Here is a 10587-nt window from a genome sequence, read left to right as displayed (position 1 = left end):
CTCTCTTTCAGATGTATCAAGGTGCCACCATGGTTAAAAGAGACAGGTCACATTTGCTGTATTAACAATCACATTAGTATGAAGACACTGCAAAGATTCCAAATGTACAGGGCATTGTCCCCGAGGCAAGGAATTGTCAAACTCAATACTGCTGTGAGTTCAGTTTCTACTCCTTTCAGCTATGGAAGGCAGAAATGGTGAACAGGAAGTGCTGCTGACAAAACAAGAAATATGGGTGGTCCCATTGGGGGTCTGAAGACACATGGAAAAAAGTAATTTCGGACTTTTCAGCCCGGCAGCCACAAATCTTACCTGGATGTACTCCTTGTCAGATGTAATATATACTTGTCAAGATACTTTTGAATGCAACTTTAGATTTCAGATGGGGTGGAGTAGACAGGGATTTGCTTAAATATATTGATGTCTTTAAAAAAAAAGTAATCCAGTATGTGCAATCTTCATGACAACCTGTATCTGAGCTTCAGAGGGACAAAGCTACCCACACTACCACTGCTTCTGGAATCATGACAGCCATGACAGGCAAAGAGATAGCTGTTATGGCAAATCACCAGTAACAGACAGCAAGGAACTGAAATCAAATGTTTATATTTATTACAGCTTGGGGGTGGGGAGAAGAGAGAGGGGTCTTGATTCATCTTTTAAAAACCTTCCCAAACCAATGAAGACAATAATTTAGCTATCACTTTAATACAATGAAACCCGTCAGTTTTCCCTTAAAAACAAAAAATAGAAAGGGTGCATTAGCAATGTGACAAATCTCGGTATGATGTTTTATTTTTGTCTTAAAATATTATCCTGACTGTAAAGTACGAACGAGACTGAACATTTGGCCCACCCCCATCATTTTTCTACAAGAGAACACACAATTAAAATGCCTAAGAAAAAGGCAAATACTTAAAAAAATTCATATTATACTACTAAAAAAGTTTGTCGATCGCGTTTGTGGGCTCTTTTTGTATGCAGTCAGAATAATAAACCAAGCCAATGTTTCCCCCCAAAAAACCCAAAAACAAAAAAACAAAACAAAAAAACATTTCTTTAAGGGGTGCGGAAAAAAGACATCCCTTTAATAAAACGTTATCAACAAATATCGTACACAAACTACAATGTATAATAATTACTTTTCTTTTCCCTCGCTTAATTTTAGAACCAGACTACAAGGTAAGAAAAAACACTGAAACAAGATACAATGTTCTCAAGAATCCGCACAAAGGTAGGTAAATCCAGGGCAAGATAATATTTTACATAATATGAAATACATAGGTCAGAAGTGAAGGTTTTTTTTCTTTTTATATAAAACAAAGACCAGCTACAAGGGAGTGTAATGTACAGAGATCCCAAGACTTGCGAGTTTCACTATACATGGTATGCTTTTCTGTAGTCACCTCTACCTTGAGGTAAGGGTTAATTTTTTTAAATTTTGCTTTTAATTACAGAGTAAAAGAGGGAGAATGGGTAGGGGGGAGAGAGAGAGCCTACAGAAGAGCAAGTATACATTTTAACAACAATAATTACTTAAAAATATCTCCATCCAGTTCCAGAGCATATACAGTGAAACCCTAATAAGATCACATCATTTCATTAAAAAAAAAAAATCAAAAACAGAACAAATGTTAAGTTTGCGCTCACAGTTTTCGAGTCCCAGGTCAAGTTTTAAACCCCTTTTCTTTTTATTTCTGGTGGACACCCCCCCCCCGCATTAAAAAAAATCCCAAGTACCCTAGCCCTCCACACCCTACCCCCAGGAATTCTGACACTTTTAAGGTTTCTGAAAAGGGAAATTAATAACATTTCTTTGAAACTTTGGGAGGAGGAGAAGGGGAGAGGGGGCTAATACAGTGCATGCCACAGTCACAGATACCAAGATCACAATTAAATTCTTGGAGGATGTGATCCTACAAGGGGGCCAGCTGCATTACAACTTAGAAATGAGGCAGAGGAAAACTTTTTCCATCTGGATCTTCTTGCTGGAGAAGAAGATGTTGTGCTGCAAAACATAAAATGAAAAAAACCAACCAAAGAAAAAGAAGTGGCGGCGTGGTGGGTGGGGGGAGAGAAAAGAGGTGGAGTCGGGAAAAGGCCTTCTGAACAAAACCCACCAATTTATAAAAAACGGTCCAGTTTTATTAATTTTTTTTAATGGCTACAGAGACAACATGAGATTTCATATCTAGACTAGCTTCCTTGCGTAGCACAGCACAAACATACAACAGGTTTAAAAGAATAATCAAGCAAAGGAGTTTGGAATTGGGTGCTAGAGGCTTTCCTTTGTTTCCAAAAAATCAACAACAAAAAAGTGTCATGTACAGAGAATAAATCCTCCTGCAGAAGGATCTTGTCATGTCTTGAAATATTTTAAGATTTGTCCTTCATTGTTTTATGGAATAAAAAGTTCAGCCTTTTTATTGCATGAAACTAAAAATCAGGGGTGGGTCCCCAGCTCTGCACGTCTCCCTGCCAAACACACCTAGCTTCTCTTCTTGCATAATTTCTTGAGATCCTCCAAATGGCAGCCGACTTTTTCTTTATCCTGGAGAAGAGGATGTGGGGTGAGGGAGGAGGGAAATCACACACTCATCGTCATGCTGGGAGAATACTGGAAGAGAAGGGAGGGGAGGGGGGAGAGAGAGAGAGAGAAAGAATCACAGAGTAAGAACGAGGCAAGTACAAGACCGGAAACTGAGGAAATGGGATATGAAAGATGTTGGCTTATGAAAACGATAAAGTGATACAATTGGCTCTAATAAATCACTGAGAGAGAATTTGTTGGAAACTAATTTATTATCCATTCTCATTCCATAACCACCATTTGCTGATGGTGGGGGGAGAAGAGTGTTGGGGGGTAAAAACCCACCAGTGCATGGTGGATTGCAAGTTTATAAAAAGTTAAGATTGCATCCTTTATGCACACATACATAATGCTAAAATACAATGCGGGGGAGGGGGAATGGAACACAACTAGCCCCACAAAAGCCAATACAGGTTTATAAGAATCATGCTGGGCTGATCTCAAAGGCACACGGCATGAAACCAAGTACCACCTGGCCACATAAACCCCACCAGCAACAATGACTACTTTGGTGTTAACGCATCAATTGGTAAACCACTGGAATAATTAGGTCCCCTTGTGCTCTTTTCCTACCCATCCCTCCCCCCTGAGTCCAGCTAAACTCAGATTTCCTAAGGGCAGGGATGCCTTTTGATTATATGAGTCTGTAAAACACCACTGCACTAATAAATAATAATAATAATAATAATAATAATAATAATAATAATAATAATAATAATAATAAATGGGGGGCTTCCTTTCCTATTTGGAAAGCACTTGTGTGGGAAACAGCATGAAACCCTCATGGAAATATCAAGTGTGACAATGTCAAACTCCTCCTCCCCCTACACACACTTCTATTGTTGTCTGTAAGTGCTGCAAATTCACGTGTTCCTTAGCTCCTCTGCCCTTTGGCTCTAGCATTGTTAAATGGTAACCAAATTGCTTGCATTGCTTCTTTGTAATGACTCATAATTTCTGTTTCCGTCACAGTCGTATCTTGGCTTGGAACCATTTGTCCTCTCCTCATTTGAAAGGAATGCCATATCACGATATATTTATTTGTCCCACTCTGTGTCTTTTTCCAGTTCTATTAATGTCAAACCTGCCTTTTTTCTATGCTTCTTTTCTCTTTCTATGATCATGTACCCCCACTTCACTTCACTCCCATTCTCTGCAATATCAACTATTTCCTCCCAGCAATAGATTACAAGAGCCTAACAGGTTATGTGATTCAAACCCGTTACCATTAAAAGTTGGTGTAAGAGTGACTCACGTTGTCGTTTTGGAAGGAATGGAGGAAGTTGCCTCCCAGTTCGCCATCATCTCGTGGAGTGCCTGGAGGATTGCTAATGCCACTTATGTTGTTTGGAGAATTCTGTGGTTCAAATAGAAACACACACACACACAGAGTGAGAGGGAGAGAACTAGCAACTGCACAAAACATACTGTTCTACAACTAGTAAACATGGATGAATAAATCTGAAGTTTCAGTGTAGGAGAAAATTATAGCATTTTTTTTTACTGTCTCACAGAGCTGAGAGTAAAAATATCCTGCTTTGATGAGTCAAGGATAGAAGCCACAGAAGCTTTCCTGATAAAGGCCTGCTGTCCTAAGCAGGCAGTGATAGTCTCAACACCCCTTCCGGCTCTTACCCACAGGCTCATATTATCCCTGACATTTTGCCCACTTAATAGGAAGAACAAGACATAGCTATGTATGGCCATCAAAATGCAGACTTACTTTTGGAAGTCCATCTATGTCTCCTGATCCTTGTGAAAGAAGACAAAAAAAGAGTCGGCTATTAGTCTGAGGCGTTAAATTTCTGTGCTGTAAATCAGCTCCTTTCTCAACTGCTTGCCCCATTCTGTACTGAAGCATTAGCCCCTGAACCATCATCCAGAAACAAGACACTTCTGCAAGAAGCAATGGCCGGGCCTTCCGGGAAGCAGCTGGCAGTACATTAGTGAGCTGCAGGTCACAGCTGGGCTAATGCAAACCTCTTAACATTTGCCTCTAGAAAGGGACATGCTGGGGGAAGCCTCAGCTGCCATTCCTTTGCACGGAGAACTCCCGGGAGCAGAGCCCAGCTCACCTTCCTGCATGGCACTAGAGTAATGGCCTAATCGAGTTGCTACGGCCTCGGCTCCCTCCCACGTGCTTTGTGACACTGATCAAGATGGAGCACAGCACCTCTACTTCAGCAAGATGTATAAGGCAAGCATAGGAGGTTAATGGGTCTTTCTGCTGCTTTAATTAAAACACACACACCACAGTTAGGTTCATTCTGCTTCTCCCCCTATATCCATCAACAGGAATCTTGCAAGCCTATGACTAGTAGGCCCTGCTCACTTGCTACTCCAGTATGCTCTGAGTGTATGGAATGGCAAGGTCATCCCAAGACTGGGGATTGTGGGTTAGTAACACAGAACAAGTCCCAGACTTCTGGAAACAAGGTGGGAACAAAACAAAACCACAAACTGTCCGGCAGACAGAGCCCTGTAGATTTTGAGATCAGACAGCATCTCCTGAAAAATTTTGCAAGACACAAGGGCAAAGGAGGTCAACAGAAAGGCTCTCTTTCTAACTTCTAAAAATCCAGGGAGCATTAACTGCACCAAAGCAATGTGTGCCTCAGTGAAAGACAGCCTCTGCCCTCCTCCAGTTCTCAATCTGAGAACACGTGGCATCCAAACTAGTTGTAACATATCTTTAAAAGCAATCATTTCGCTGAACGTTCCAATCAAAAATCTGCATTTCACACAAACAAATCAATGCTTTCTGCCTGAATCAGGCATATGAAAAAATACAATGTAACAGCCATTTGTTATTACATATTCTATGCAATTAAACCACAAGCTGTCCAAGCAGAATTTCTCTTTTTCTTTATTGCAGGGATGTCTTGGGTAGAGAACATCCAAAAAGCAGAAAATTCTATTTATTGGTATCTTTCAACAAAGCTTATTCTGTCTATTTCCTGTATTCTTACCTAATGAGCCATTCATGTGATGGGGCTCCATTCCGCCCATACCTCCCATTGGGCCATCTGACCCAGGTCCCATTGGGAACTGAAAAAGAGAGAGGGGAAAACCAGGTTAGCACAGTTAGGATGCATCACAATATCAACATCAACATCACGTCAACATCTATTTATTTAATAAAATAGTTATATCCCACTCTTTCCCCTCTCATCAGGGAGGTTCTCAAATCAGCTAGCAACAAGATTAAAATGCAATAAAAATAGTGTTACAGTTTAAAAAAAATTCCATGAAACAGCAGCAGCATAACCAAGATATCATCAGAACAGCAACAAAACCCAGCAACAATAAACAGTGATAAACAAACAAGAAAAGGTTAACTAAAGCAAAGTTTTCAGTCAGTGCTGAAACAAAAACAGTGAAGGCACTTTATTTTTTTGTACACTGACAGCCTCATACATGTGGCAAACTGATTCATGCTACTATGAACGGTTCCTCCAGATGTACATAGGATTGCTTGCTGTAGGCCAATTAGAGGATTAGAAGAACTGAAGACTAAAGAGTGGAAGTTCTAACAGCACTGTGTTGGGTAGCTAAAGCAGTGTCAGGGGGTTCAGTGCGCCCTGTGGTGGAGTGGACGTGGGGGAGGGGGTGACAGTGCTTGCCTCAGTTGTGTGGCACTGTGAAATTGGCCCGCCCGCACTTGTCTCTGTTTGGCTCCAAATGGAGCCATTTTCAGAGCCAAGGGCCATGCATGCATGCGGGGGTGGGGTGGGTGCCACACTTCTCTGTGATGTCACCCAGCCCCAGGAGCCACCGGGTCTGCCAACGTAACTGGCAGCACTGCAAATCCAGGATCCTGGAGTCCCTTCTGGAAGAACATTTCAATTGACAGTCAAGTTATTGTTAGGACCAACTGGTTGGCATCCCTGCACTAAGCATACATTAGGTTCCTTGATGGTACTAACAGGCCCAAGCTGGCTTAGCTTTCAGGACTGTAACAGATGCCTCTCTAAAGTCACTTTCTGGGCCCACTTTGTTTCCCACGCTTAATTCCTTCCCGGTCTAACCTTCCCTGCATGCCTGTAGAGTCGACTTTGGAGATTAAGAACATAAGAACAGCCCCGCTGGATCAGGCCAAAGGCCCATCTAGTCCAGCTTCCTGTATCTCACAGCGGCCCACCAAATGCCCCAGGGAGCACACCAGATAACAAGAAACCTCATTCTGGTGCCCTCCCTTGCATCTGGCCTTCTGACATAGCCCATTTCTAAAATCAGGAAGTTGCACATACACATCATGACTTGTAACCCATCATGGATTTTTCCTCCAGAAACTTGTCCAATCCCCTTTTAAAGGCATCCAGGCCAGATGCCATCACCACATCATGTGGCAAGGAGTTCCACAGATCAACCACATGCTGAGTAAAGAAATATTTTCTTTTGTCTGTCCTAACCCTCCCAACACTCAATGTTAGTGGATGTCCCCTGGTTCTGGTGTTATGTGAGAGTGTAAAGAGCATCTCTCTATCCACTCTGTCCATCCCCTGCATAATTTTGTATGTCTCAGTCATGTCCCCCCTGAGGCGTCTCTTTTCTAGGCTGAAGAGGCTCCCATACCCGTAATCATCTTATATGCTCTCTTTTGCACCTTTTCCATTTCCACTATGTCTTTTTTGAGATGTGGCAACCAGAACTGGACACAATACTCCAGGTGTGGCCTTACCATAGATTTGTACAACGGCATTATAATATTAGCTGTTTTGTTCTCAATACCTTTTCTAATGATCCCAAGCATAGAATTGGCCTTCTTTACTGCTGCCACACATTGAGTCGACACTTTCATTGACCTGTCCACCACCACCCCAAGATCTCTCTCCTGGTCTGTCACAGACAGCTCAAAACCCATCAGCCTATATGTGAAGTTTTGATTTTTTGCCCCAATGTGCATGACTTTACACTTACTGACATTGAAGCGCATCTGCCATTTTGCTGCCCATTCTGCCAGTTTGGAGAGATCCTTCTGGAGCGCCTCACAATCACTTCTGGTCTTCACCACTTGGAAAAGTTTGGTGTTGTCTGCAAACTTAGCCACCTCACTGCTTACCCCTGTCTCCAGGTCATTTATGAAGAGGTTGAAAAGCAGCAGTCCCAGGACAGATCCTTGGGGCACACCGCTTTTCACCTCTCTCCACTGTGAAAACTGCCCACTGACACCCACTCTCTGTTTCCTGGTCTTCAACCAGTTCTCAATCCATGATAGGACCTGTCCTCTAATTCCCTGACTATGGAGTTTTTTTAGTAGCCTTTGGTGAGGGACCATGTTGAACGCCTTCTGAAACTCCACATATATAATGTCCCAGTTTCTCCTACATCCACATGCCTGTTGACCTTTTCAAAGAATTCTATAAGGTTCGTGAGGCAAGACTTACCCTTACTGAAGCCATGCTGATTCTCCCTCAGCAAGGCTTGTTCGTCTATGTGTTTTGAGATTCTATCTTTGATGAGGCATTCCACCATCTTACCCGGTACAGGTGTTAGCCTGACTAGCCTAGAGTTTCCCGGGTCCCCCCTCTTTCCCTTTTTAAAGATTGGCATGACATTTGCTATCCTCCGATCTTCTGGCTGTTTTGAGGGACAAGTTGCATATCTTAGTCAAGAGATCAGCAACTTCATTCTTCAATTCCTTAATAACTCTTGGGTGGATGCCATCAGGGCCCGGTGACTTATTGATCTTTAATTTATCAATGAGGTCTGAAACATCTTCTCTTTTAACCTCTATCTGACTTAATTCTTCTGCTGTGAAGACAGATGCAAAGAACTCATTCAATTTCTCTGCCATCTCTAAGTCTCCTTTTATTTCCCCTTTTCCTCCCTGACCATCAGAGGGCCAAACACTTCTCTGGCAGGTTTCCTGCTTCTAACTTATTTGAAGAAGCTTTTATTATTCCCCTTAATGTCGCTGGCCATGTGTTCTTCATAGTCTCTCTTGGCCTCCAGTATCACCTTCTTACATTTCTTTTGCCACAGTTTATGTTCCTTTTTATTCTCCTCATTAGGGCAAGAATTCCATTTACAGAAGGAAGCTTCCTTGCCCTTTACAGCCTCTCTAACTTGGCTTGTTAGCCATGCGGGGACCCTCCTGGATTTAGTGGAGCCCTTCTTTCTTTGTGGTATACACCTCTGCTGGGCCTCTATTACTGTTGTTTTAAGCAGCCTCCATGCACTCTGGAAAGATTGGACTCTTTTTACCTTCCCTTTCAACCTCCTTCTAACCAGCCTCCTCATTTCAGTGATAGACAGGAATGTAGTCCAGTCAGTAAGTTCGAGTCATGAGTCAAGTCGTGAGTCGGCGACCCTGCAACTCGACTGGTGAAAATGTTTGAATCTTTTGAGTCCTAGGCCAAGTCATTTCGAGAAACGAGTCGAGTTGTGAGTCACAGCCTGCCTCCTGCATTCAACCCCAGAGGCCTCACCTCCTGGAACCAAAACCTACCCTCCCACCACATCTGCTGCTGCCGCTGGTCTAAAGGCTGGCTTCTGGACCACACACAAGGTCTTCGGAGCAACACAGAAGCATGAAAAAACTGCAACACACACACACACGCAGAGGACTCGAATCATTTTCAAGTCCAGAGTCTTTTTCGAGTCATTGCCTCTGAGTTACAGGTTGAGTCAGGGTCAATGACACGCACAACTTGAGTCATCAAAAACAGCATTTATGCATGACTCAAGTGCCCATCCCTGATGACAGACACGAAGCACAATCCTGAGCTGCACTTGGGCTGGCGCAAGTCCCTTGCCCAGTCCAGGAGGGTCTCAAACATGCCACGAGGCACATTTGTGCCTCCTCATGAGTCAGCTAGGCTGGCATGCGGAGGTGTGCCGGCCTGCGGAGGCTGGAATAATCCTCTGCACTGACAGAGGCTCTGAGTCTTGCATTGGCTGAGCTCAACCAATGCAAGACTCTGGGGTGGGAGGGGAGGAGGCGGAAGGGAGGCGTTCCGGGGTGGGGGAAGGGCAGGCGGTGGGCGGTCCTGGGGCAGGTGGGTGGGGAGTGGGAGACGGGGCTGGGATCTGGCAATTATACCAGATCCCAACTCCCTTTCCCAGGGAGTTTGGAAAGGCTTCAAGTCGCTCCGCTCTCCCTGGACTTGTGCCACCTTGGGAGGTGGCACAAGTCCGAGGAGACCCATAGGTGCAAGGGTGGCTTACCCAGAGGTAAGGGGAAAAGCTTTCCCTTACCTCTGGCTGAGCTGCTTTGGGTACCTATCCTGAGCTGGATACAGCACAAGCCTCTTGGCTTTCCTATTCCAGCACAAGATAGGATTGCACCCATAGTCTTTCAAAGATAATGGGCAAGAAAAGACAGGACACTACCTGGCACCTGTCCAGCTAGTGGTGTTTAATATGGGCCAAGCCTAAAAATCTACAAATTCTGTTACTGCAGGAGGCTCAGTATGGAGCCTAGTGGCCTCATGGCTGAAGAGCATAATTTTAAGGTGAAGCAGCTAAAATGGTGTAGGTATATCTGACAAACATATGCACAAGTACCTGCTACAACCACTTAGGATAACTCTGAAGAAACTTCAAAGCAGCTGCAGATATTTTCTAAAAGCTGCAGATATTTTCTAAAAGCCTGGCAAGAAATCTGAAGAACAGATCCTTGAAATCAGTTTCAATTAAAGGTAGGAGTAGGCTTAAGCTGCGTCCCCTTTAAATATGACCATTAACCAGCAGTGTGCATGACACAGCCTTGACCAGAGCCGCATGAACGTCGCTGTTTTAATAAGCGTAAAAAATTAACAGTCGCTGAAGAGTTAATCACTTTTTGATGGTTTGTTTTATTTCTGTTTTGTAACAAATGGCTGAAATCAATTAAACTGCTTTACCCTCAACTGATGAAGTTAATTATGATTTGTTATGGTATCTGATATGTAAATTATTAGAAAGCAGACTTACATTTGACCGACTGCCTCCAGGCGGTACGGGATTAATCATTGTGTAGATGTTGTCACTTGAATTTGTCGAATCTGTAGAAC

At 43.3% G+C, this 10587-nt stretch overlaps 1 protein-coding gene across 4 annotated transcripts in view; it reads right to left on the bottom strand.

Moving 5' to 3' along the window:
• Positions 1 to 590: 590 nt before the first annotated feature.
• Positions 591 to 10587, bottom strand: part of SSBP3 (single stranded DNA binding protein 3) — a 189607-nt gene continuing 179610 nt past the window's right edge. For all 4 annotated transcript variants that reach the window (XM_066623116.1, XM_066623117.1, XM_066623114.1 and 1 more), the window contains 5 exons: positions 10508 to 10578; positions 5560 to 5638; positions 4314 to 4342; positions 3846 to 3947; positions 591 to 2617 (listed from right to left, as the gene is read on the bottom strand). In XM_066623116.1, the coding sequence (XP_066479213.1) occupies positions 2588 to 2617; positions 3846 to 3947; positions 4314 to 4342; positions 5560 to 5638; positions 10508 to 10578 (311 nt within the window). In that variant the 3' untranslated portion in view covers positions 591 to 2587. The remainder of the gene's footprint in view (positions 2618 to 3845; positions 3948 to 4313; positions 4343 to 5559; positions 5639 to 10507; positions 10579 to 10587) is intronic.

The sequence above is a fragment of the Tiliqua scincoides genome, chromosome 4, assembly GCF_035046505.1.
Source record: "Tiliqua scincoides isolate rTilSci1 chromosome 4, rTilSci1.hap2, whole genome shotgun sequence".
Classification (NCBI taxonomy): domain Eukaryota; kingdom Metazoa; phylum Chordata; class Lepidosauria; order Squamata; family Scincidae; genus Tiliqua; species Tiliqua scincoides.
The sequence above is the reverse complement of the archived record's forward strand: the minus strand, read 5'-3'. Positions and strand labels throughout refer to the sequence as shown.